Below are 27892 nucleotides of genomic sequence, written 5' to 3' on the forward strand. Positions count from 1 at the left end.
GGCCAACTGGACTGAACTCCTGGGGGCTGAGCCTCTGTTGTTTGTGTCTGGACCCAGTTCCATTTATAGAGTACTCAATTAGGTGCTCAATACATGTGAACTCCTGGGGGCCGAGCCTCCCTTGTTTGTGTCTGGATCCAGTTCTATTTATAGAGTACTCAGTTGGTGCTCAATACATGTGTCATGAATGAATGAAGAGACAACCCCTCTTTGGCCTCCTCTCTGCCTCTGTTCTCACTGTGGTTCACCTGACCAGAGGAAGAGCCAGAGGGCCCTTGGGAATCACCTGTCCAACTGCCTGTGTTAGAGATGAGGTCCAGAGGGGGTGAGTAACCAGCTGGAGGTCACACAGCGAGTTAGAGGAAAAAGGAATGCAAGATGACGCCCTCCTTGGTCCAGAGCTCATCTGGGGTTCTCACACAGCCTCTGTCTCCTGAGCCAGGAGGGCAACCTTGGGAGGAGCCGTGAGAGCTCCTGTATTGCTCGCTTTACTGCTGAGTCCGAAGCAACCTTCCTCCGGGTGTGCTCAGGGAGGCTTCCCGGGCCATGGGCCATCTTTGGAAGGTGAGGTGGATTCCTCCAGAGGCCTGGGCACCCTCCTGCCTCCTGGCTTGACCTGGAGAGGGAGAGTGGCTCCATTGGCGAGATGTGACTCAATCTCTATGTAGAGGTGGCACAGAGGCTGCTCCATTTGGGGTTCGCAGGTGGAAGACAGCACAGAGCAGGGACGCAGGTCTGCTGGATGAGAGGGCCTGGGAGAGGCTGTGTCTCCCACAGGTGGCATGGCAGGAGGGTGATCTGGCCAGGGCACCAGGCAGAGACCTGCTGGCCGGGAGCTGGTGGATAGCACCCGGTGGGGAGAACCAGCAGGGGCTGAGTGGAGGGCAGCAGCTTGGGACCCTGTCACAAGGGGAAGGTAAGGAGAGAAGTGAGTCCCAGGCTTCACCTGGAGCTGTCCCGCGGCTTCCCAAACTTTCCCCCAGGACTTGGGCAACTCAGGGTGGGTAGGGGACCATGTTGGGGAGAAATGTGTGCCCCGGGGGCCAGGAAACCCGGTCCTAACCCTGGCATTTATAGGACTTGTTTGAGGTGAGAAAGTCACTTTGCTTCTCGGTGCCCAGTTTCTGCATTAGCAAAACATGGAGAAGTAAAGACATCCTACCTCACAGCATCACGGAGGGCATGCACAAACCTCGGGCCACAGGACTGTCTATGTTGTGTACTGCTGGTTGCCCGCCGTTTTGTGTCTGACACACTGTCCCATACGCGTGGACCCCAAGGACAGCCCATGCTCAGAGCGAACGTCCTAGGTGCCAAGGCTTTTCATGTCTCAGCAATTTCACCCTCATCGGATGACTACTTTCTTTGGGGGCGAAGTGATTCTTCCGGGCCACACTGCTGTTAAGTGCAGAGCTGAGACTCGAACCCGGGCAGTCTGACTCCAGAGCCTACCTGTTCAATCTCTGGGCACCGCCCCTTACTCCCTGCCTTCTTGGTCCTGAAACTCTGAAGTTCTGCTCAATAATACAAGCCCATCCCTGCAGGAAGGAGAGGCACAGTGATTGTCACCCAAGAGATGATGACGTGGGGACCGTGAGGTGCAGCGGCTTGTCCCACGTCCCACAGATGTCCAGAGCAGTCTTGGCCGTGCTCTTTCTGGAGGAGCCTCCCTTGTACCCTCTACTGTACACAGAACCCCTGGGGTTCCTCGCGTCTGGGTCTGGGTGGGACGTTCGCAGACAGTGCCCCCCACCGCCACCGTCGGTGCCTCAGCCACTCACGGCCATGTCCGGGGTCACGGCCAGGGCCAAGCTGGCCTCACTCAGCTGCTGTGGAGCCCCAGGGCTGCCGGTCTTCTGCCTCCGCCACTTGGCACGCTGGTTCTGGAACCAGATCTGGGGTGGGCGAGAGACAGATTGGAGATCAGCCGCAGGGTTTTTCTCCACCCAGTGCCTTCCCCACAAAAGCATGATCCTGATGCTTTTCCCAGGGACTGGCACTTTACAGTTCAGAAGGCTCCACAGCATCAGGATTTCCTTGGCTCAGGAGGTTTGCCCTCTGAGAGGGGACCGGAGATCAGAACCTTCAGTGCCTGCGGGGCCGGGGGCTGGAGCCCGAGTGGAGCAGCTGGATGCCATATAAAGAGGGGCGGTGGGGTCCGTGGGGAACAGAGCCCAGAGGGCACAGTGTCTCAGCTTCAGCCAGCAGGGATTCTGTAGAAATGCAAGCCTGGCCTTGCCGGCTCTCCCAGTATCTAAGGCGGAAATCTCGATTTTTAGAGATTGAAAACGCTGTGCAGATCAAATAAAACTCCTCTGTGGGCTGCTTCAGGCTGGCGGGCCGTGGGCTCGCAACCCCTGTGGGCCCCGTGGCATCTATAGGTTGAATATTGGCAGCTCCCTGTCTTCATGAGTGCCCTGGCTGTCCCTGACACGTGGGCATTTGTCCTTGGCCATTCTGCCGAGGCAGTTTCACAGTGCCTGCAGGCACTGTCCATGAGCTCCTGACTCATTCTAAGTGGGAAGGGAGAGGGAGAAGTCTGAAACGGCCGTGGTCCATAGCCAGAAGCAAAGTGGGATGGGATAAAATCAAGAGTAAAATGTTGACCTGGGCCCTGGCTCAGATTTTTGAATTTGGAATGAGTCCATCGTATTTGATTGAAAAAGAAAAAAAAAAAGAGTGATGTAGAGAAGTGTTTTAGAGCCAGCCAACAGTGCCACAATTGGATTTGGATTTGCTAGAGGGGTACTTGCAAAATTGGGAGTGTGCAAAGAGGCGGGACATGCCCCTGGTAATTGACAAGGGGCAACTCTATCTCTAACCACAGACACTCCAAGGGAAACAAATGACAGATTCTCGATTAGGTAGATCTCGGACCATGGATGGCCCTTTCCACTTCTCTGCTGCCTTCAAAGTGACACCTGTGGGGTCTGGATCAAGGGTTGGCAAACTAAGGTTGGCAGGATAAATCTGGCCTTCCTATCAGTTTTTGTATGGCCCATGAGCTAAGCATGGCTTTCACATTTTTGAATGGTTGGGAGAAAAGATAGAAGAATATTTGCGACACATGCAAATTATACAAAATTCAAATTGTAGAGCTCATCAATAATGTTTTAGACAGTGGCCGTACGGCTCCACAAAACCCAGCATAATTACCATCTGGTCTTTTACAGAAAAAGGCCACTGGTCTTTGCTGACCACTGGTCTAGATTGTCAAGAACTGTTTTGTGAATGGAGCTGCATGATGAGCGATGTTCTGGAACTACGGCCAGGTGGAGAGGGAAGGCAGGAAGCAGATACCAATGGCCATCACTGATGTCATCCTGCTCCATTTCCACCTCCCAAAGACAGAAACCGTCTTGTAACTACGGTGACCTCATTTCCTGGAAATAATATTTGGCAAATATGACTGTATTCAAGGGATAAAGGCAATGGGAAATTTCAGATGCGGCAGCCCTGCAGGGTTCATGATCCACAGGGTCTCATCCATGGACCCCAAAGCATTGAGGCTGGGGGCTGAGAGTGGGGACAGCTGTACCTGTACCCGAGCTTCTGGAAGGTTGATCCTGGCTGCCAGCTGGTTGCGGATGTGGACGTCTGGGTAGTGGGTGAAGTGGAAGATCTTCTCCAGCTCATGCAGCTGCTCAGAGGTGAAGGTGGTTCGGACCCTTCGCTTGATCTTTCTTTCCTCTGGATGGAAGAGGGCTCAGGTTGGGTTAGTGATCTTGCTGTTGGCACCCTGATGAGGCTTTTGTGTTACTTGATTTCACTCTTTCGACCCCTGTTGCACTAAAGAGTCTTGGCCACTGGCTCCTCTGCTCGGAATTTTACAATATTTTTCAATAGAAATTCTGTCCCTAGGTCCAGCCCTCTGATCCACCTAAACAGTGGGGTCAAGATAACTTTGTAGAAACTCCCACGATTGTCCTTTTTGGTGCCCAGATGCCTTCAGTGACTCGCCTTTGTCTACAACAGGGCATGGCAAACTGTAGCCTGAGGGTCAAATCTGGCCCACTGTTTGTTTTTATAAATAAAGTTTTATTGGAACACAGCCCTCCCATTGGTTTATGTATTGTCTATGGCTGCTTTCGCAAGCAGCTTTGAGTAGTTGCAACAGAGCCCATATGGCCTGCAAAGCCTAAAATAATTACCATCTGGTCCTTTATAGGAAAAACTTGCCAGCCTTGGTCTACAAAGTAAAAACTGAACTCCACAGCAGTCAGTCCCTTACAACCTGTTTCCAATCTAACTGTCCAGCCTTGTGTCCATGCAGGGCTGACTATGTAATCTCTGGGGTCTAATGTAAAGGAAAACGTGGTGCTCTTGTTCAAAAAGCAGGAAAAAAAGCTTTTCATTTTCTTCTGCAGTCTCTCTTGACCTGTCAGTGTGGTTTTGTTGTTGTTGTTGTTTGCTTAGGTTTTTAAATTTGCCATGTAAGGTCATGTTCCCTTGGGCACAGGGTTACTAATAGGGTGAGCATGGGGCCTCACAGGGGCCAGAGCCCACCCATTAACTTGGCACCAGGGTACACGTACCTGAACTTGAGCCTCCTCCCATCCATACCCTGAAACCTCTCCCATCACCAGAATCGCACAGGATGGAGGAAGTATCCGTCACTGGATAGGGATGGGGAAACAAGTGGCCTAGAGCCCATGCTGGGAAAGCAGGGAGGTGGGAAGAGGGGCACTGAGCATTGAGTCAAGGCTTCAGGGCCCTGGTGCTTGCTTTCTGGTTCCCACTGGACTTCACTTACAAAGCACAGATTCACACGTAACATTATTAAGAATTTCAAGATGACCATAAGCATTAAAACCCCAAGTGTTAGGCCTCTGTGCAGTACTGTAGGCAACTACACTGGTCCTACCTGGGCCCGGGGAAGCCAGGTCTGTGCATGTGTGTGCATGATGGGGAATCAGCTATTCTGCTGGGATATGTAAATTTTGAGATGCCTATTGGGTAATCAAAACAACTCTCGAATGGGCAGATGAATATATGTTTGGAGCTCAAAGTGGGTCTCAGGACTGTGGTTCAAATTTGGGAAGGGTCAGTGTATATTTGGCTGAGATTACTCAGGCGGGAAGGGATGTAGAGAAGAGTGGGGGGTCTGGGAGTAAGCTCAGACCTATCCACTGAGTAGAGGCTCAGCAGCCCATAAGGGAGCAGAGAGAAATCAGTGAGGGATGCCACGATGGGTAGGTCCCAGAGACAGGAGGAAAGGGAGGACACCCAGTGACGAAACTCAAGTAAGAGGCTCAGCTGTGTCAATGCTGGGGATAGATTAGTTATAACAGAGACAGAGAAGAGTCATAGCAGTCCCATGGAACAGGCAGTGAGGGCTCAGTGGGCAGTGAAAGGGAGCTGAGGGGAGGCAGCCACTGCAGACAAGTCCACAAAGGTGTGCTGGGCACGTGGAGGACGAATGGCAGTTGCTAGCTGGAGAGAGTGTATGGTCCCAGGACTAAAACAGAAAGGACAGGATAACATCATGAAAAGCCCCCAGTAAATGTTCTCCAGCAAATCTCTATGTCAGTCTATTTTCTGGGGAAGCTGATCTGAGCCAGAGGAAGCTCAGACCCAAGCAGTGCCCAAGGAAACACGGGTAAAGAGAGCTTTGGAAAGAAAGGAGTATCTGTAGAATTAAAAACAAGTGAGGGTGAAGAGGCAGAAAAGTCGGAAAATATCAGTGGGTTCATCAAACACCTATTATGTGCCCGGTGTGGTGCCGGACCCTGATCTTGACCTTGGCCTGCATTCATGCATGCATGTTTATTTAGCTTGTTTTGTTCTAAGATGGATTTGAGGCATATGGTCCTGAATTTGGCATTTTGGAGGACACTGAAGGTCAGAGGAAAACTACTTGGGTAGAAATATGATGGCAGAAGCCAAGGAATGAGGACCTATGTTTGCAATACCCCAAACACACCCAGTGTGGCGTCTGACACTTCCTAGAGACTCTGACAAATATAGGTTGAATTAAAGTGGATTGAGGCGTGAGTGGTTGGGGAGAAGTGACAGCAGTAAGTAGGAGAAGAATTCATATATTGAGAAGGTGTTAGAAGGCGGCGGGGGGAGGCTGGGGGGAAGTTTCAGACAGTAGCCTGGAGCATGTCAGGAGACCGAGGGGAGAGAGAGGGCTCTGGAGGGGCACTGGAAGGGACAACTGTGGGACAGACTTGTCAGAGACACTCACTATACAGGTGAGGGTACCATGTGAGTTTCGGGGCAGGTGAACCAGAATTCGGGTCTCCAGCAGAGAGTGAGTGAGATGAAGGGGTCAGGGCAGGAGGGATGAAGAAGGGCTTTGGGACAGTGGTTCTGGAGAAGGGCCAGGGAAGCATGAAGAATAAGGAAGATGTCTCACTTGTAGCCTTCCCTGTACATCCTGAAGGGGGCAAAAGTCACAGATGGTGGAGGAAGGATGGAATCAGGTGGTAGTGGGTTTGTTTTCTTGACCATGCACTTCCGAGGACAGGGCTGCAACCTAGTTTTACTTCAAACAAAGTCTACATGATGTAATTCTAGGAACTGTGGGAAAGGTAGAACCCACCTCCCCAAATCCCCTTCACTTTTGGGGACCAATGTCGATTGTCACAGGCCAGATGGGATGACTAAAAAGGAGGGTGGGGATCTGAAATCCTCCTGAGGTCTCCTTTCTCCCACCCAGCTCACCTTCTGCCCCTCCCCCCCAAAAAAGACGAGGTAAAAGCACTACAGGCTATGAATTGGAGTAGACATTGGGTGAAGAGTGGATCTTAGTTGTAACCGAAGAGAGTGTGTGTGTGTGCGCATGCATGTGTGGTGTGTGTGTGTATATGTGTATGTGTGTGTGTGGCGTGTGTGCATGTGTGTCTTGTGTGTGTGTGGTGTGTGTGTGCACACTTGTTATCTATCCTAATACCTGTTAGAAGGAAACCCACTGAACTGGACATCAGGAGACCTGAGCTCTATTCCTGAACTCTACGACTTGGGCCACATTTCATTTACGTTCTGGGCCTCAGTCTCCCCATCTGTGGAATGGGTGAAGAGAGCAGGCCAAATCCACCCTGACATCCTATAATTCTCTTTCTCTTCAGGTGGAGGCTGGATGGCCTGAAACACCTTGCCTTGGGCCTGCCCAGGGAACCGTTTGTTTGGTGGAAGGTGAGGGCCAGAGAGGAGAAGCTACTTCTCAGTCTCTGGGATTAACCAGGCCCATTGACCTCAGTGGTAGAAATGGCATCTCATAGTCTGCCTTTGGTCTCATCCCTCTCTATTACCCTTCAAGCTTGTTGTTAATAATTTTCTCTTCCCTCAGAGGACTTTGACTCATTTTGATAACTCTTGGGAGCTTCTTGGGAGTCACAGACAATGAGGTTTCAAACATTATCACCTGCTAGAACAAGCTCTTGGACTGTGAACCACCTGATTAGACCTGAGAGAGCTCCTTCCCTATCTCTTTTGCCCTCCCAGGTCTACCTTCTTTTTTAAAAATTTTAAGAAAAGATATTTATTCTATGTTTAGAACTAGCAGTGTGTTTAAGGTTAGAACTGAAGCTAGTAAGAATTGATGCAGAGAGAGATGGCAATGTCAACCCATTGCGGAGTCTTAAGGAATATGTCCTTTGTGCCCAGCATCTCATAGGCACTGGGGACCTATCTGCAGGGGTACAAAAACGAACAAGCCATGCCGACAATATCATGCTCATTCAATCACAAGGCCAGCATTTTAGGTGACAGTAATACTGTGCAGTTCTATAGGACATTGCAAAAAAAAATTTCACAGGATGGAAGATTCCAGGTTTCCTGGGCAAACTGTGGTGTCTGGGACAGTTTGGAGTTAGGATTCTTCTGGGAGTACAGAGCTATGGAATGGGGGATCCTGGACAGAGAATGAAGGGTGCACAACCAGAACATGGGAAAGCAAGCACCATGGAGAACAGAGGATTAGAAACGACGTAGATGATGACAAAAAGAAGCCACCTTCTCCATTCTCTCCAGAAGGAAACTTAGGCAAACTAGGGTTTATGACTAAAAATAGATTCCTTAATAGAATAATTTTTTCAGTGCTTCCATTTGTGTAACTAAAGGAGAAACTTTAAGATATATGTGGCTTTTCCCTATTTCCGGCAGGACTGGAGGGCATAATTTGGAGAAGGAAAGGATCTACTTCTTTTCTGCATAATAAGTGACCTCTGACTTTGTGGACAGTGGGCTGTCTGACAAATTGCTGGTCAGTTAGAAAAGTATGTTTTCAGGGGCGCCTGGGTGGCTCAGTGGGTTAAAGCCTCTGCCTTCATCTCTGGTCATGATCTCGGGGTCCTGGGATTGAGCCCTGCATAGGACTCTCTGCTCATCAGGGAGCCTGCTTCCCTTCCTCTTTCTCTGCCTGCCTCTCTGCCTACCTGTGATCTCTTTCTGTCAAATAAATAAATAAAATCTTTAAAAAAAAAAGAAAAATATGTTTTCATATTAGTTCTGAGTTACACATTCTCAGATGTTTGTCTTTGAGAGATGATGATAATGATGATGATATGGTGATGATGGTGATTGTGATAATAATGGTGATGATCGTGACGATGATGATGATGGTGGTGGTGGTGATGATGATGATGGTAGTGATGGTGATGATGGTGATGATGATTATGGTGGCTGATGATGGTGTTGATAATGGTGATGATGGTGACAATGATGATGTTGGTGGTGGTGATGATGATGATGGTAGTGATGGTGATGGTGATGGTGATGATTGTGGTGGTGATGGTGATGATGATGATGTTGATGATAGTGATAATGATGGTGGTGGTGATAGTGACGATGATGATGGTGGTGGTGGTGATGATGATGGTAATGAATGTGTGTGTGTGCTTGTGTGTGTGTCCAATGGCTGTAGTGACTTCTCCAGGGAATAAACAGACATGTTCCAAATCCACACCAGTGGAGAGATGGAGGCTGAGCCTCAAATCCACCACCTTGCATGACTCAGAGTGCCAAAGCTTCTTCCTCAAGTCTGACTGTGGGTTCTTGGGGTGCCCAGGGTCAACACTGATTGTCCCCCAACCCTTTCTGTGATGTTAGTCTAGACTGAATGGCCTCAAATTGGAGGACTATAAAAAGAAGTGGTAGGGATGGAGGGGTCCTGGGGCTGAGATCACTCCCAGTGACTGGGGCTTCCTGAAATGTAACTCACGAGACTGAACCAGAAGAGCAGTTTGGGAAGAGTCAGATAGACTTGGACCTGGCTTCAGGAAAACAGGTTTGGATCAGAGGCAAGATTTTGTTAAAAGTTTAGTTCCTTAGGTTTGCAGTGTTCTGGATGGTAGCTACCATCTCCATGTGGTTATTTAAATAAAATAAAAATAAAAATTCAGTTTCTTGGGGCACTGATTCTGATGGCATTGGGGAAATGGGAATTTTAGGGTAAACAAGAAGAAGGGGGAACTTGCCAGGACCACATCTCTGCGAAGCGTCTGATGGGTTGACTAAGGAGAGATGAAAACCCATGCTTCAGTTTTCCCTCCAGATGCAGGTGGAAGCTGCTCCAGGAAAGGGGTGAGAGGCACCAGCAAGGCAGGCTTGGGTCACAGACCACAGTGGGCGATAAGGGAGAAGGGGCAGGTGAGAAAAGTCAGAACAGCATGGACAGATATGGAGCAGAGAAGAATGTAGAACACAGAACTTGGCCTGTGGAATTTTGGAGCCAGAAGGAACCTCATTCAACAAGACGCTGGAAATAGGAGCCCAATGTGAGAGTGTCCTAGGCACTGGATGAGGTTCTGGATCCTCAGGAAAGACTGGGATGTTCCAAACGCTCCAGAGGGGAGGTTGATGGGGTCACGGGGTCCCCTTTTCCCAGCTCTGGAAGGAGCACTGGATTGGGAGTGAGAAAATCTTTAAGCTCCTGTCCAGGCCCAGCATCTGCTGACCGTGTTCTTGGCGTAGAAGCTGAGGAGCCGGTGGCCACAGCGCAGCCCACCCACTGCGGTGGGCCAAGGGCACCAGGGCAGGGCAGGGGATGGGCCGGGAGAGGGCGGAAGAAGGTGGCAAGGACTGCCGCCCCTTTCAAGTTGCTCCTCTCCCTGTTATTAATTGTGTGAGCTGTGAATCACACTTCAGTGGGTCTTCAAAGAGAACGAGTCAGCAGAACTTAATTAAACCTGAGCCGTTTAGCACATCGATCATAAGAAATACACAATTTACACAGGTGATTAGGCCACCTAATTATAAACCGATGTTTCTCTGCGCTCGGCTCCCTCCCCTGATTGCTCCTTCTCCTCGGTCTGCTAATTGGCCCTGGCTGCTCAGCTAAAGGCCCCGAGGGGCTTTACCACTGGAGGAAGGTTCTGGAAATGGACTTTGTTCAGTGGATGCAGCATGGAGGGGATCCAGGGCACACTTTGGAGCCTTCCTGCAGGCTGGGGACACTGCCTGGACATGATGGGCAGGGTGCAAGGCAGGAGCCTGCCAGGGTAGACCTGGACTGGGCTTTTCTCGCTAGCCTGGTCAGGGACTTCCTACAGTTCCCTGGTGCTCATAGCATACAAGGAAATCTCCTTGGCATGGCATTCAAGGCTCCTCAAGTCCTCCCTTTCCGAATCACCTTCTTTCCACCTGATCATTTCTAGATTCCACAAATTGGTCATGCCCTCTCATTCTCACGGTGCCTGGTCTCACGGCTCCCTCGGCCTAGAATACTTGTCTTCCTTCTTTGTCTGGTGAATACTCATCACCAGATGACACATCACCAGATACTCATCTATTCAAGCTCAAATCAATCCAATGCTTCCTTCTCTGCAAGGTCTGTTGCGAATGTCTGTAGAAACACAACCTTTTTTTTTTTTTTTTAAATAAATTTAAGTAAAGAGCACTTTTGGCTTGCACCATCAGCCTCTGCATTTGTAAAAACATCGAAGTTTTTCTCTCTTAGTTTTTCTCTTTGTGTTTACGTATCTTTCTATCAAAATGTTAATGGTGGTTAATGCTAGATGATGAGATGGTAGAGTTACAGCTACATTTTTTTACCTTCTTTTTGTTTAACTGTGTTTTCTCTTTTTCCTATAATACACATGGATTATTTGTGTGGAAAAAAAAAAACAGCAAAGAGAATATAGCCAGGGAGGGAAGACACGAAAATAAAGAAATCATTAAGGGTGACAACTGGCCTGAAGACCACTGAGAAGCCTCTTGGTGGAGGATTTGCCCATTACCAGGGAGGACCTGTGAGGGCTCTCTCAGCAAAGCAGGGTGGTTATTTTTCTCGTGCATAGACTTACTTTCATGCTTTTTATGTATGGATTTCAGCCAATGTGCGCGCACGTGCGCGCACACACACACACTCACTCCCCTGCACTTTCCATCTGTATATCTTTTTTTTTTAACAGCAGGTGTGCCCTTTGTTTAAAGGGAATTGTGTGGGGAGCCCCACACAACAGATAGTGGCAGAGCTCCTTTGTTGATGCGTGTGGGGGGGGCCTGGAGTGCAGCTTGCTCGGCTCCCCTTTGCCTGCGGCAGCTCTGGCCCTGCATCGCTGGAAACCCGCCACTCCTCCAAACATAGGTTTTATTTATTTATTTATTTATTTATTTATTTTTAAAAGATTTTATTTATGTATCAGATAGAGAGCACAAGTAGGCAGAGAGGCAGGCAGAGAGAGGAAGGGAAGCAGGCTCCCCGCTGAGCAGAGAGCCCGATGCGGGGCTCGATCCCAGGACCCCGAGATCATGACCTGAGCCGAAGGCAGAGGCTTTAACCCACTGAGCCACCCAGGCGCGTAAAGATGCTGATGTGCGTAAATAAAGGCCAAAGTTTCTGGCTTGGCACACTTGACCTTCAGTCTCCTTATCTCCCTCCTCCCCTCTGCCATTGCTCCAGGATTTTTAGACGCCAGCCACGCTGGATTTCTCTGTTCCTCAACTCCTTGTTCTCCCTCAGGGTTGCTGCACGTGCTTCCCTCTGCCTGGCGTGTCCTCTCCCCTTCTCTGCCTGACTCCATCTCAGAGGTCACCTCCTCTCTGAAGCCTTCCTGGAAGACCTCGAACAGTTCACTATTCCCTTGTCCTTGTTCTCGGAGCACTTGGCCAGGTTCATACGGTCTCTCTGTGTCATGACGTGACTCTCGTGACAGCGTGTGTAGGTGTGGTGGGACTCACATGGGGGGGGGGTGGTGTGCGTACTGAGAACCGGGACAGGGCGGCAAGGGGCTAATTTCACGGGCTTTCAGAGCATGCATGTGTGTCCTCCCCTCCTGTGCCCATTTCTTTGCAATCTGTACTAGTGGCAATGCAGGGGCGTAGTCAGACCTCACGGGCTGTGCAGCCAGAGCGTGTTTCATGCTGGGACACAGGAAGTGTCACAGAACTAGCCCCTAGGCAGTAGGGGGATCCATATTTAGTTACCCTTCCCGCCAAGCAGGGGTGAGGAAGTTCACTGTTCTCTTCATGGCCAACCCAAGTGCAGGGCTGCAGGGTGCTCAGATTAGAGGTGTGCAAAGCCACGGGCCCTGTAAACGGCAGGGAGAGCGGTTTCTAGCCGAAAATGGGTTAACAACTGCTACCTTCCAAGGAGCATCTGGGGAGGCAAAGCTCTTTGGGAACACACCATTGATTAAAGAGCAGCGACAAAAACTCTTAAGAGAGTTCCAGGTCTGGAGACTGAAGATGACCTATGAAGGGTTATAGGGGCCCTGAAGTGAGAAACCATCATCCCAGCATAGAACAGTGTGAGAGAAGACGAGGATCAGCAAGAAGAAGCCTCCAGACATGGCCCAAACACACCCCCTTCTCTCGGCCGCTCACTCTGGCCTCGGCTGACTGGTCTGGAGGTGGGCATCACACTCAGGCTTGGCCAATGGGTCCTTCCTCTGGGACTTTTGGACGTGGGACTTTAGAGAGCTTGGGGGAAGTTGCTGTAGGCTGGTAAAACTCTCAGAGTGACTGGGTGTCACCAGGAAGGAGAAAAGTTGAGCGGGTGCAGAGAAGAAGCTGGGCGGACGTGGTGGTGTTGGTTCTGGCTCCCGTCATGGCGGAAGCCTGGTTACGATCCTGTTCTTCCCTTGGCTCAGTATGAGACGCTACTTCTTAATGGTCCTCAAAGCAACACATTTCCTTCTCTATTTCAGCTAACCCAAGATGGCTTTTGTCATTTGAAACCCGAGAGTTCTCATTCATATGGATCATTGCACCTTTTCCTGCCTAAAACCCTACGGTGGCTCTTCATTCTTTTTGGGATACAAAGCAGAAACGTCCTTGATGGTCCGGCATGGCTGGGCTCCTTTCGGCTCTCAGCCCTCACCTTGCTCCCTTGAACATCTTGTCCAACACGAAGTCCTTGCCCTGGGGACTCCGAAGTCCTTGCCCTGGGGACTCCGTCTGCATGGAAGGGGGGGGTCCACCTTCCCCCTACTCAGTCTTCAGACTGCACTCAACCATGGGCTCCTCTAGAAGCCTTTGCCAGCACTAAACGTCTCAGGTCACAGGCCCTCAGAACCATGTCCCCTTCTCCCTGGCACTTAGCACAGCTCTGCTTTCACTTATGATAATCAAGTGGCTCCTTTTCGTCCCTACTAGACTAGAAGCTATGTGCGGGCAGAGGCTGGGCTTGTGTTTTGTTCTCTACATTGTCCCATTCCCAACTAAGCACCTCTGGTGCTTTAAGATATGTTTGCCAATTCTTGGGTGGCTCTCCACCCAGGAATTCTTTTCATCTTTAACACGGCCCCACTCAGTGACTCACAGAGCAAAGGGAATGCAATGGGGAACGCTGCTAGCAAGTTTCTCAGGCTGGGTCGTAAAAGGACACAAAAGGACGTAAAAAGGACATAAAGGATGCCCTTTTACGACCCCTCCAGTTGGGAGGACACTGTAGTGGGAGGGGGAGAGCCCTGCATAGGAAGAAACGGAGGTCTCCTGGTCAGCCGACTGAACTGCCACCAACTCACCAGCCAGGGAGTGCCCGCGGTGGAAGCTGATCCTTTATGCTGGCCCAGCCTTTAGGAGGCTGCAGGTCCACACGACATCTTTCCTGCAATCCCATGCGGGACCCTGAGCCAGAGCTCCTCCGTGGAGTCACTCCCAAATTCCTGGTCCACAGACTCTGAGTGAGACAATTACTGTGTATTGTTATTTTAAGCCACTGAGTGTGGGGATAATTCCTTGTGCAGCAGTAGATATGCCTGCCACTCAGTGGATTTTAGTCACTCTTTGTCGCTTGCCTGGATGAGGACTACAATGGATAAATCAAATTTAAATGACAGCCAGGGCTTTGTGTGTCCTCTGTCTGCTCTGATTTCTCCTGGTTCTGATGTTCTGTGTCCTATCGTTAGAGTAGTGTTGTCAGTGCCCTGCTTGTGACCCTCAGAGCTTTCTGTGCTCCAGATCAACTTCCTACTGCCAGGATGTGTATTTCTGCACTCAAAAGCTCAGATAATTCTGAGGAGTATGGTTGCTTCATTTCCCAAAGGATGTAAGCTTCAGTTTCCCACCATGGTCACTGGCTTAAACTCACATGCCTTCTTTGTGTGATTTCACTGCCTCTGTGCTGTGTCCTTACAAGTCCCACACAAACCCCTTGTGCTCCAATCTTTCCTTCTGGTCTGTTTTTTGTGGGAGCTCCCAGGAAGACAATGCTTTTTTGCAAGCTGGGACCAAGCCTTGTTCTTCCTTGTACTGCTACAGGGCTTAACATTCAGCCAGGTTCTCAATTCTAGAATCAGCCTCCCGATGCCCTATAGGAGTGTCTCCATGGTCTCCCCAGGGTGAGGCTCTGGTGGCAGGGACTGAGAGAGGCTGAGGGGTGGCCAAAACCACATTTATCCTGGGGCACTCCAGGTTTTAGCTCTCCTCCTTCTGCACCACTCCTGTCTGCTCTGATGGGAGCCCCTGGGTCTACCTCTCTGAGTATCAGAGCTGTTCATCACAAGGCAACGAGACACCCATGGGTCTGGCCACAGGCTGAGCCTGGATTCCCAATTCCCGGGACCCGGAGCAGAGCAGTGCTGCTTCCTTGGGTTCCAGACTGGGGTGGCTGGGGAGGGAGGATGGGAAAGAGAGAGGAAGAAGAGGAAAACCAGGGGCTCCTTCAGACTTCTGCCCTCCAGACCGATAAGCGTCAATGTCTGTTGCTTTAAGCCACTCTGCTGATGGTGGTGATTTGCCACAACAGGACCAGGAAAGGAAAGGGTGGGTGTGGGAGGGGAGCGGAAAGAAGCGGGAAAGGAGCTCAGAGAAGGGGAAGAGGAGCAGAAGCTTTGAAGGGCGAAGGTGTGGAGGCATTTAAAGGGTGGGAAAGATAGAAGTCAGGCTGCTCTGTGTGCCTGGAGGGTGAGCCGGAGGCAGCAGGACGGGTCTGTGAAGGACTTTGTCACACTAAGGGGTTCAGTGTTGGTAAATTGCACCCCGAGGTCAATTGGCCCTCTCCTGGCTTTATAAATAAAGTTGTACTGGAACACAAACACACCCACTAAGTCACACATTGTTGACTTTTCAGTTGTGACGGCAGAGTCCAGTGGCCCTTTGCAGAAAAATTTTGCTGGCCACGGCAATAGGGTTCCCTCAAAACCCAAGGATGCCATCTACCCCTGGCCAGCTCTACCACACAAGCACTACCCCGAGGGGATGTCGCCAGGACTCTCAAGGTGCTGACCCCACCCCTGCTCCAGGGGAATGGTCACTGGGTTGGCTTTGTTCATCTCCTCAGTGTCCAGCCCCACTGGTGTAAGTACCCAGCAGTCATCCTGGGAGTGACTTGAACAGGTCAAGAATGGATGAGAACAGAGCGGAGCCCCCCACAGCCAGAAGCCCTGTCCTGGTTACCCATTGAGGTGGCTTTTTTTCTCATCTTTCCCTCCCCTTTGCCCCAGGCATCATGATTTCCCTGCAAAGCGTCCTCTGTGGCACAGATGACCTCTCTTTTCCCCGGGTCTGACTTCCTTGTGATTGGGCCTCCCATGGCTTTGGAGGGTCCTGGGCTTGGGGGACAGAGGGGTGGCCTCCCTCAGGAGTGAGCGGACAGCTGGGCTCGGCGTCCTTTCAAGTAGGGAGACCTTCTTGGATTTTTCTGTTGACTTGAGATGTGGGAGGGTCCAAACCCTTATGAGGGTCACCTCCATGAGAAGCGAGAGAGGCCTGGCACTGGCCCTGGCCTGGGTAACCGAGCTGGCCCCATACATGCACATGGCTCAGAACAAGCTATTCGCCTCCCTGGGCCTCAGCTTCCCCCAAGAGTGGTCCTCGGACCACCTATATCAGAGTCATTTGGGAGAGTTTGCTAGGATGCAGATTCCTGGGAGGGCGGCGGTGAAGGGGGGGTGGCGGGGAAGAGAGGGTAGACCCTGCAGAGGCCATTTGCCCTCTTGCCCACAGTTCCTGGCTACCTGTTCCTGCCTGGCACGGACAGCCTCCACCCCTCTCTGCAGGGAGGAAAGCTCTGCCAGAAAAGGACCACGAGTGACACTACTGAGGCTTTCCGGCCACCAGTTTGCCATGCAATTGGTCATGGAATGTTTGAGCTGGGAGGGACCTTAAGAATATTCTAGTCCCGCTCTTTCATGCTCCAGATGGGGAAACAGGGGCCTGGGGAGGGGAGCAGCTTGCCCGGTCTCAGAGGCCGGATTTCTGGAGTCTGGCTCCCCATCCTCCACGCCCAGCGTCTCAACATCTCTGGCTCATGGGCAATGTCTGCAAGTTGCTTTTGTGGTTTCTGACATGGTGACCTCCCATCTGTATTATTATCTGCTTAGCGTTTTCCCAAGTAGGCTTTTTGTTTTACCTAAATAAATAAATATATTCTAAAAGAAAACCTCCCATCATGACCATAAACGGATAACCGGTGTCACATGTCAGAAATGGAAGGTTAGGGTAGGAATCATTACAGAACACATGACATAAATAAGCTGTCTGTGTAGTCCTCAAACGCATTTTGGAAATCACCAGCAGGATCTTCCCTGGCCTTTTGGAAATGCTCGTGGCGGGCGATATACAGATTTCAGCAGCATTCAGGAATAGTCTGAGTGGACCGTCGCGGGCCACTGGGGTTCAGTTCTAGTGCTAACACTCACGTGGTTTCTGCAGGTGACTGCTCTTTTTGGGTCCCTCATCTATAAGGTGGGGCTCACAACTATGGCAGTTCCACGGGAAACAGCTAGGGGAGTGCTGTGAGAGCCACAAGGCACTACCCATCCTGATGTGTGCTATTTAGACAAACCCTTACAAGATGGTCTGTTCTTCGTCCAACAGGATAGCGGACGTGGAGAATGCCAGCATCTTCAGGGGGAGTTTTAGAATGACTGGCTCCCTTTTTGCCATCAGTCATTTTCAGACTAGGGGAAGGGAAGCTTCCCTGGTAGGGGGATCGGGCCTCTCCTCTCCCTCTTTCTCCTCTCTCCCTCTCTGTCTCTTCCCCTCCCCCACCTCTCTTTCTCTCTCACTAGGACAGAGAGGGGACTCACAGATTTCGTGTAGCTGTAGCAGGAGAGATTCAGGTTAGACTCTAATGCTCATTCAGCTCACTGGGAGATATTAGTGAGCTTCCAGAAACGAAGCTGGAGAACTTTTCCCATGATAGACTCAGCCCCAGGGGACAGGCAGCCCTCCAGGGTTTCCCCTTTGCCTACACTGAACACAAGCCTGTCTTGGGAGACTGAAATTGGGGGAAGGAGCAGGGCTCGGGGATGGTAGGAGGAGGCATACTGGGCTCCCTTGAGCTGCCTTTCCAGCCTTTCCTTGGATTCAAGGGGTTGAGAGGGGAGAGAACTGGGAAGCCCACGAGTGGGATACTCCAGTCTCACCGACAACCAGGCCCCAGCAGACCCTCGTGGCCACCCTAGCTGCCTTCCTCTTCCCTCACTCAACTGATTCCCTGAGGGTGAAGCTGAGACCAGAGAAGAAGAGACCTTCCCAAGGGCAGGCAGCAGTCCGGGGCAGGCCAGAGAGTGACACGGAGGAGGATTCCTGCCTCGCAACAGGTGCATGGGTCTGCCTTGTTGCCCTGCCTCAAACTGGTTTCAAGGACAGCTGTGAGATCTGCCTCGTCATTGTTGTGTGGGGACAGGCCCCGGGCTGGGCCACTGGCCTGGGAGGAGGATCGGGGTAGGCAGGTTCCAGGCCCAGCTTCAGCCATGGGAAGACGTGTGGGCTGGACTCTGCTTACGAAGAAGACCAGGTCGGACCGAGCAGGGAGGTGGTTGGGGGCAGCCAGAGCCAGGACCCGCTCTCCGGCTGTGTGACGTGGGACATCCTGCACCTCGTCTCTTTCGCAGCCAAGTCTCCTCATCTGTCAATTACGATAATCATGCTTCTCTACTGTCAGGAAAGAGGAGACTCCAGGACAGCCCCTACCGCCGCGGGGATGCTACAAGAATAAATGGACGCCAGCATTCTTGGCTGTGGCCTGCTGACGGGAGCAAGCCCGCGTTCCTGCCTCTGCTGCTGATGCAACCTTGGGGTCTGCCTCTGAGAAACCCGAGTCCTGGCTAGACAGAAAGGGACTGGCCCAGCACCTGACCTCTCTTTGAATTTTGGGGGCTCTTTCTTCTATGGAAATGGAGCACCTTTTCCCTGCCCAGCTGGCACTTGGGGCCCTGGGAATGGAAAAGAAATGACCAGAAGACACTTACCCTGGGGCTGGGCCTGCGGGGGCCTCTCTGGTCCGGAGCTCACAGCTGCTGCTGGCCCAGTGTCCCGTCCACCTGCCCTTTCCGACCTGACCACATGGCTCCTCTCGGTGGGCCTCTTTAAGATCTCCTCGATGGAGAAGGACAGTCCCAGCTTCCTGGGGGCCCCACAGCACCCCGAGCTTTTGCTCTCCATACCCTGCAGAGGGCAGGGCTTGCCTTGGGGCACTCTGTGGGCGGCTGTGCGGAGGGGCAGAAGGGGACCTTGTGTGCGCCCAGGGCGAAGCTGGTGGAGGGTAGCGTACTTCCTCCCCCAGAACTTCTGGAATCAAAAGGGCAAGCGGAGGTGGAGCACGGGGAGCCTCATGTCAGATTATCCAAGCACGATTCTGTCTCCGCACAGACTCCCATGGGCTACTCTAACCGCCCCCCCAAGGAAGCAGGTCACATTGGGAGAGCTGCAGTGGGCTGTATCCCAGGCCCGTGGGCTCAGAGCTCCTGCAGACTTGATGTCACGGGAGCTGCCATGGCCACGCTGGGTTCGGTTGTACTGCCACAGGTCTTCTCCGGGGTGGTCACTTTCAAAATCCCTGGGCTAGGTCGGGGTCCCTGATGTCACTGCCGTCGAAGCTAAAGAGCTGGAAGGAAGAGGAATGTCCACCTTTGTCTTTTCTCTGGCTTGTGGCCCAGGCCTGATGGCTCTGGCCAGCTTCTGGAAGGCTGGAGTGCCGCCTTTGGGCCCCAGGGGGCCAACTCCGATCCGGGCCACCTGCAGCTTTGAAAGGTGTTCCCAGAAACCCTCTTGGACTTCGAGTTCTGCTGCTTCTGGACTCCAGAATCGGCTTTCCAGAGTGCCTGGGCTTCTGCCGTCTGGCAGGTGCAGGCTTAGGTAAGGGTCTCGGAGCACCGAGGCTGGCTGTCCGTGTCAGGGCTGGACCGAGTGCCGGTGTCTCTGGCCTTCCTTCCGGTTTCCCTGGCCTCCCTTCACAAGCCTCTCCAGAGGGTCCAGGCCCAGCGTGACTCTCCCTTCTTTTTGGTGTCCTTTTTGGTGTCCTGCTTCTTCCCAGCTGGTATGCCCCTTACATGTCCCCAGAGATAGCACTGAGGGGACCCTTTCAGTCTGTCCTGTAAACTGTTGGCTGGTTGCTGACAAGGCATCCACCTGTCCTTTCGGGGAATTCTGCTCCCAATTACAGTGTAATCAGGGAGGAGGAGCTGATAAGAGAGGAAACTCTCCACCCTCCTTAAGGCCGGGAACGCAGGTGTTGGGGGGAAGGGGCAGGGGGCAGAGTGGAGCTGAAGGGTGAGCAGGGGGGGCCTGGGGAGGTGCCATGCTGGGGAACTGGCTAGGTGGGAGCAGGACGAGGGATGGGAACAGGCTGGCCAGGAAGGGTCCCTGGGCCCAATAAAACGTGTTTGCTCAGCTAGGAGAGTTTATGGGTCACGTGGAGGTAGGAGGCTGGGCCAGGGTGCACTCTGTTGGGTGTCAGCTGTGGGCAGTCCCTCTCAGACATGCTTCCCTGGGCTTGCAAATATCAGAGCAGGAGACGCTTCTGAGTTCTTACGGTGTATGTGGGGAAACTGAGGCCCAGGTCAAGGAGGTGGAGTGGATGTCGTGGCACGGTCTGATGTGAGTAGTCTGCCGGGGACCTCCAGGTTGCTGTGCTGGGCACAAGACTCAGTTGGCATGAGAGTGACAGATGCCCCAGGAGAGACAGTGAAATTACGTTGGGACACTGGAAGCCAGCACCTTCTCATAGAGGGTGAGGGGGCGGGGAAGGCTGACCCCCACTCCCTGTGGAGGATGAGTGCAGAGAGCGAGGGACTCACCCCGAGTTGGGGAGCAAGTAGAGATCACATGTCCTGCTTTAGAAGTGGTGCCCCTTGGGAGTGTCAGGTCATTCGATGGAGCTCGGGGGCCTGGGCTCCGAGGCAGTAACCAGCCAACTCTATAGTCTTCGGAGCATCCTTGCTCATCCATGCCAAAGCCTGATGTATTTGGACATCTGGGTCCTTCTGAACGGGGATGCTACCGCCCTCCGTTTTCCCCGGAAGAGGAAGGAATTTTAATGAGTCAGAAGTGGGAAGTGTGACTTAATGTAACTTCTGCTCATATACTGTGGCCAGAAGGAGTCACATGACCCTGCCTCCAGGCAAGGGGGCTGGGAAATGGAGTTCTTCCTGCACCCGGAGGAAAATGAACCAGTTTGGTGAATGCACAGTGAAATGCCTGCTGTGTACCATGATGATCAGGAGGCTAGAGTCCCACCGTGGTCAGGCCACTGTTGGTTGACTAAAGGAGTCGTTGATTGAGAGGACCTGTTTCCCTCCACGGGGGGCAGAGAAAGGTGTGAGGGTGCTTGAGGAGGCTGGTCAAGCGTGAGGACAGGGACTTTGGAGGCTGAAGCAGCAGAGGCAGTAAGGACAGGAGGAGAGGCCGTGGAGCCGGGGCTGTGCACCCATTGCCACATCTAATCCGCCCGACAGCCCTATTAAGCGGCTGTCATCCATGCTGGTTTACCGCTGAGAGGTGCCCGGAGACATGGAGTGGTGGGTATAAGGCTACACAGCTAACCAGCAAAGAAGCAGTGTTGAGACCCAGTTGGTCCTGCTCTCAAACCCTGCTCCCTTTGCCATAATCCCCAGAAACCATCTGGTCCAGCCCTGTCATTGTACAGATGGCCCGAGTCCCAGAGAGAGAAGTTGCCGGAGACACTACACCTGTCATTTTCAGCACCTCCTTTGATTTCCTTATATTTTGCCTCTCTTGGGGTGAGCCTCCCAGCAGATTAAGGAAACACCCCTTGTCATGTGGACCCGGACACTTGCCCTCCTTCCAGCCTGTCGCCCGCGGCTGGCCACAGCCCTGGCATTCACGCTGTGTTCCTTCCACTGCCTCGAGCAGCCACTGTGTGCCAACCACTAGGGACGTGTACATGAATGAGACACAGACCCTGCCCTGGGGAGACTCACTGTCTGGGGTTGGGGAGGGGAGATGGGCTGCGGGCAGGCAGGCCAGTGAGACAAAGTGGAAAGTGCTTAGGAGTCGGGAGGGGCTCTGGTGGCACTGCAGAGGAGATGGAACTCGGGTGGCCGCCTGGGTCAAAGGCAGCTGTGACGTGGAAGGAGAGAGGCAGGGGGGTTATGGCACGGAAGCTTCGTCATTTATTCTACCGAAAACACACAAGCAAATAAAGGCACCTGCATAGTGCACTCTTCCTACTTTCATTGATAGGAGCGGGATCTCACTTTCTGAAGAGGTGTTCAGGAAGAACGTGCTGGAAAAGTAGGCTGGAGCCGTCTGTTCACTTATGCACCCATCAGATATTTCTGAAGCACATGCTCCGAGGGGCCCGGCGGTCACTACAGCGGCTGGAACAGCAGTTGTGATCCAAATAGACACGCTCCCTCTTCTCCTAGAGCTCACCTTGAGACTAGAGAGGACGAATAAATGCCCAATCCAATTTCCATGCGTGGTAATGCTATAAATAAAACAGGATGATAAGCCAGGGAGAGTGGCCAGGTGGGGGAGGGTGCTCTAATTTCTTCAGATGTGAACGGCATCCCCCTGGGCCGATTCAGAACCAGGGGTGTTTCTGTGAGCCGTGGCTCATAAGCCGAGCTGTAGGGTTAAGACAAACATCAGGGACAAAGGGGAGGGAAGTTACAGGCTACGTGTGTTGATGCGTGTGTTGATGTCTGGGAGGGAGTGTGTATCAGGATGTGTTCGGCTGTAAGTGACCAAAACCTAACATGAGCGGTGTCAACACTAGGCGTTTGTTTGTTCGCTTGGTGATGTGTGCAGGTGGGAGGACCCAGGGCTGGTTAATTCAGGTGTGATAACAATGTCAAGGGCCGGGCGCTTGCCAGCTTTCTCTTCTGCCGTCCCCAGTGCATTGGTTTTTGTCTCTCTACCTGTCCCCGTGGCTGGTAGATGGTTCCAGCAGCTCCAGGCTTCTGGCCTCAGACACTCACAAATGGGCTTGCCATCCCCCACTCTTCTGGGAAAAGCCTTTCCCAGAAGTCTCCAAGCAGATTCCCTTTACTTCCCCTTGGCCAGGACTGTGTCCCCACCTTAAACCACTCCCTTCCAGAAAGAAGGAAGTGGCCATGACAGATGAATTATTCAGGGTTCACTCCCTGCGATGGTGCTGGAGCTGCCTTTCCTGGTCATTCTACTGCTTGGTTCCTGGACAAAACTGGGGTCTGCGAGCCGACTGCTCACAGGACTAATGACTGCTGTCACGGAGAGGCCAGCCGTGTCTGCTTAGGGGAGTGGGTGGCCGGTCAAGTGGGTTTTACTTTGGGAGGTTGCGCAAGAGGGGCGTGCACCCAGGTGTGCAAGGACGGCATTTCCTGAGCAGCCGGGCGCATTGGCTAGGCCCCTCCTGGGGTGCAGGGACAAAAGGAAGAAAGGAAGCTAGGAAGGAAGGACCACCCCCTCCCTTTGGGCAGCTCGGACGTTTGCACAGTGAGACCCTTCCCAGAGCCATTACCACTTTCTGCCGTCTGCGGCTCCCAGCCTCCATGGAACAGGGAGTCATTTCTGCTGTGCGGTTGAAGGGATTAAAGCACGATGAGAGAAGTGACTCATGCAAGTTCTCTCTGTTAGTTGCTAGCAAGCGGCAGAGTCATGGCTTGGAGGTAAACTTGCTGTCACCCGAATGCAATCTCCTCCTAGCACTCCACACAGCTTCCTAGAGTTATTTGAACAGTCTGAGTTTTTAGAAGGAATTCCCAAAGAAGCATCTCTACAGATACCTCAGTGGGTTGGCAGTTGAGAGATTTGAGGTCTGAGGGACTCCCTGCTCTATTACTTCCCTCCAGAGCAATTTTTCTGGGTCTTTCCCTCTGTGGTGCTGGCTTCCTGAGCAGAAGAGGGCCTGTTCGGGGACAATAACATGAAGGTGGTCTGCCACGGGGATGGTCTGGTGGCAAGAAGATCAGGGGTTCTTAGTGGACCCCTCCCACCTTCATCCTTGCACTATTTGCCCTTGAGACTTGCTTCTGCCATGACCTCCTGTGGGGGATGGAGATGCCTAGATCTGCCATTCTGAGCTCACATTTGATTCCTTTTCATTCTGGATTCTGTTGAGGGCACTCAAAGCCTTCTCATAGTCCATCAGGTCCTTAGGCCTCCTTACTTGGGGATGAGAACTTGTCTTTTCTGAGCAGGCTGGCAGATCCTAGAGGCACCCTGCGGTGGGAAGGCAACACTTAGAACACAGGACAAACCACAGAGCCCTTTCCCTTGAGGATTTGGTAACCAGTGAGGTTGGACCTGGGGTCAAGTCGAGTTACATCTCCCCGGTCGGGTACGTGCAGTCTGCTTGGACCTTGGGTTGTGTGCGATGGTTAAAACTCTTCATTTACATCACATATTTAAAGCCAGTCATCATAATCTCGGAAGACCAGAATACCAAGACTGACATAAGGCTTGTAGGGTCTTGCTTGAACCACTCTGGAGTCGATGAATGGTTTCATATATAAGTAACTGTTCTTTGTATTTAAAGCACATCTCCTTATGGATACCTGTATCCAGCGAGAGGACAACTCCTTACCAATGGATTTGGAGTCTAGTATTTCTGGGTGTTAGTGTGTGGCATGGATCTGGGGAATTTTCCCTTTGATCCTTCATTCAGCAAACTTTCATTAGGTGCCTACTGTGTGCTGATATGAGGTTAAGTAGGAGAAATATATGAAGGCCAACTCCTGCCTGATAGAGTTATAGATCAGAGAGAAGAGAGGATTAGAATGCAGGCAAATAGATAAGATAATTACTGTAAATTGTATTATGGTTAGCCTGCCTTATTTAGTACTATGTTAAGGAAGGTGATTTTCAGGCAGGGACAAAGTTGATAATATTCCACCCACCTTAACTGTGGTTATTGCCATGCCGGAGGCATTTAGGACTCATGGTTGTACTTGAAAGGTTGAGGTTATTGCCAAGAGGGGAGTGGGACTTACACATGGGTGAAAATTGCTTGTTTGAGAATCTCTTGAAATGTCAAGAGATGCCTTGGATTTACCTTCTCATCCATTATCAATGGGTTGCTGGCAAGTTAAAATTGGTTTTGTTGCTTCATTTTGACGTGGGTAAATGTAGATTTTGTCACTGTGGTTCCTGGTTTGATAAAGATGGTCAGAAAGCAACAACAACAACAAAAACCCAAATGATCTTAGAAATAATACAAGTCTTAAACCGTGGCCAGGAAAGCAAGGTGAAGTGTGAAGAGGGGACTTGGGGGAAACCACAATAGCTACTATAAAGTTTAAATCTTGCTGTATAGTGGTGGGACATCACATGGGGGGATAGATCTCAAGGATGTGATGCAGGCGAGCCTGGCAGATCTTTTGCCATACCCTTGAGGCTCCCTTGGGAAAGCACCTTTCTGAGATGTACAAACTGGCTCTGGGTAAGACCCACATGGCATGTTTTCTCTCTAGGGTTGGAAGAAATTTGCTGTTTCTGCAGGTAGGTTCTAGAAGGGGCAGTTGGCTTACATGTGCCTCACGTTGAATGGAAAAATATATATAAACTCCCAACTCCCACTGCCATGGTGACATGAGAAGAGGATGGGAAGATTCTGGGAAGACCCACAGAGAGGCAGCTGAGGGCATCTCCCATGTCCCGAGCCTTGGGCAGTGCTTTTCAACCTTGGCTGTAACTTAGAATCCCGATAGGGGATCTTTCACAGAATTCTCCCTGGTGGGGCCCTACCCACACCAATTATGTCTGAATCCCTTAGTGAGGGAGTGCAGGGACAACTTCGTGCCTCGTAAAAGCTTATGGGAGGTCAGATTCTGCAATATGGTTCCCTTAGCAGGAATCTGGAAGTGTGTGGTTTGTGATGATCCGTTCTGAACCGAATCCCAAAATCAGAGCTTCTCAAACCTCCATGTTTATCCAGTTCCCTGGGGAGCTTATTGAACTGCAGATTCTGATTCAGTGCTCCTGGGTTGGGGCCTGAGACTTGCCATTTCTAACAGCTCCCAGGAGCTTGAATGCACACCAGGAGTGGCTGGGACCTGGGTGATAGGTGGCATTAAGCACCATGATATTGGAGAAGCATTTCCTCAGAGCAGTGGTCTCCACACTTCGAACACAGTTAGAAGACACCAGTGCCAGGGATCTACCCCTAGAGACTCCAATTCAGTTGTTGTGGGGGTGAGTCTGGGGCATCAGGAATGTTAACAATTTCTCCAGGAGATCTGAATGTGCAACCAGGGTTAGGGACCTCTGCTCTACAGGCTTACTCTTTTGTTTTTTTGTTTTTCAGTTTTTTAGTTAGAGATTGGTGCTATTCAATAGAAATATAATGCATGTGTTAGTTATCTACTGTGGTATAATAAATTATGTGAGACCTAGTATTGGTTAAGTCACATGACTTCTAAGTATCAGGAATCCAGGAATAATGTAGCTGGGTAATTCTGGCTCAGGGTCTCTCAGGGGGCTGCAGTCAAGATGGGGGTTGGGCTGCGGTCCATATGAAGGTTGGACTGCTGAAGTCGGAGGACTTGCTTCAAGGTGGTTCACCTACATGGGTGTTGGCTGGAGGCTTTAGTTCCTTACTAGATAGGCCTTTCTATAGGACTGCTCACAACACAGAATCTAAATTCCCCTGGAATAAGTGACAAGAGTGAAGGAGGGAGGGAGGGAGGGAGAGAGAGAAAGAGAGAGAGAGAGAGAGAGAGAGATTTTGGTATCAAGGAAGAGAACAAAGCAGAAATTGCAGGGTCTTTTGGAATGACATGTCATTACTCCTGACCTAGTCTGTTGGTCACACAGACCAACCCTCCTACACTGTGGGAGGAGACCACCCAAGGGGGTGAACATCAGGGGAAGGGGATATTGGGGGGCCATCCTGGAGATGTCCACCACAGTGTGCATACACGTTAATTAAAATTCTCTAGTAGTCACATTTAATGGCATTCATTTTCATAGTATATTTTATTTACCCAATACATCCCCCATGTAATCATATAAAATTATTTATGAGATATTTTGCATTCTTTTTTTTTTTGTGCTGAGTTTGAAATCTGATGTGTAGTTTATACTCATAGCTCATCTTAGCTCAAGATTCACCACACTTCAAGTATTGAAGAGCTAAGTTACCGCGCTCCTTAATTCTACCTATATGGTCTTGTCTGGAAAGATCCGAAGGGTAGATTCTCTTACTTTGTAAAGGCTCATCCTCTCCCCCCCCACCCAAATGATTGACCGATTGGTTTCCTTGATATTCCAACTAAGCCAACTGTCAATTTCCTCTTTTATAAATTAAAAGTCTGGGTTTCTTGGGCTGATATTTTGTAGGAGGAAGCCCTTGGGTTTTCAGCACATTATTCCACACTCTTGACCTTTTTATGTTACTTGTGCAAAAAATTTGTCAGGAACAATATAAAAATTGCAACAGCAATGACTGATTTTGGCCTTTGACTGGGTGGAGGGAAGCTAATTGTGTGGAGAGAAACCCATTATGGGCTAGATTACAGGCACTCGGTACTAACCCCCATCCCGCCACAGGCCCTTCTACGGAATCTGCACCTTAGTGCGGAGTGAGGGCCAGCCCAGGGAGAAGCCGTGTCCTGAGGAGCCAGACCATAATTTCCAGCACAACAACAGAGCCATGTGCTTTGGCTCCTTATCTTTAGGGTGAGATGGGTTACGATCTTACCCTTTAACAGGTAGTTTAAGGCTTGGAAGAATTTTTGGATGAGCTGAATGAATTGCCCTTTGCGGTGAGGAATAGAAAGTTAAAAGTATTTTCTATGCAGATGACATGGTTTTATTGTCACGAATCAGGAATGGCCTCATTACTGTCAGAAAAAAAGGCTCAGAATGAACTGCTCCAATCCCCCAATTGTCATTTTTGGCAGATGTCCTCCAACATTGAGTTGGCTTTTATCCAACAACCTGTGAATTGCGTTCGCTCGTTCAGTCACATAGGGCTACGGTTTCGTACTGAGCCATTTGGGGGACTCACCAGGAGGTGATATTTTGTTTAACATTAGGTGTCTGGGGTGCAGAATTAGGGTTTTTCCAAGGCCTTCCTGGGAGATTTGTAAAATGTACTTTGAAAAAAATTTTAAACTAAAATAACTATGGATTAGCTTGATGAACTAGGGCATTATTCACACAGGTGTTCCCACAGGTGTTGCTGCAGGTGTTTCCTCAGGTGTTCCCTCAGGTGTTGCCACAGGTGTTGCCACAGGTGTTTCCTCAGGTGTTCCCACAGATGCTTCCTCAGGTGTTGCCACAGGTGTTTCCTCAGGTGTTCTTACAGGTGTACCCTCAGGTGTTCCTTCAA

At 51.1% G+C, this 27892-nt stretch overlaps 1 protein-coding gene across 1 annotated transcript; it reads right to left on the reverse strand.

Moving 5' to 3' along the window:
• Window positions 1-660: 660 nt before the first annotated feature.
• Window positions 661-18791, reverse strand: ISX (intestine specific homeobox; the record flags this gene model as incomplete). Its single annotated transcript, XM_080812194.1, has 4 exons — window positions 18588-18791; window positions 3539-3690; window positions 1782-1895; window positions 661-900 (listed from the first exon to the last, which is right to left on the reverse strand). Exons 1-4 carry the CDS (start codon window positions 18778-18780, stop codon window positions 661-663), a joined length of 699 nt encoding a protein of 232 aa, XP_080668320.1. The 5' UTR covers window positions 18781-18791.
• Between the last annotated feature and the right edge of the window lie 9101 nt (window positions 18792-27892).

This window comes from Martes martes (assembly GCF_963455335.1).
Source record: "Martes martes genome assembly, chromosome: 8".
Lineage (NCBI taxonomy): Eukaryota > Metazoa > Chordata > Mammalia > Carnivora > Mustelidae > Martes > Martes martes.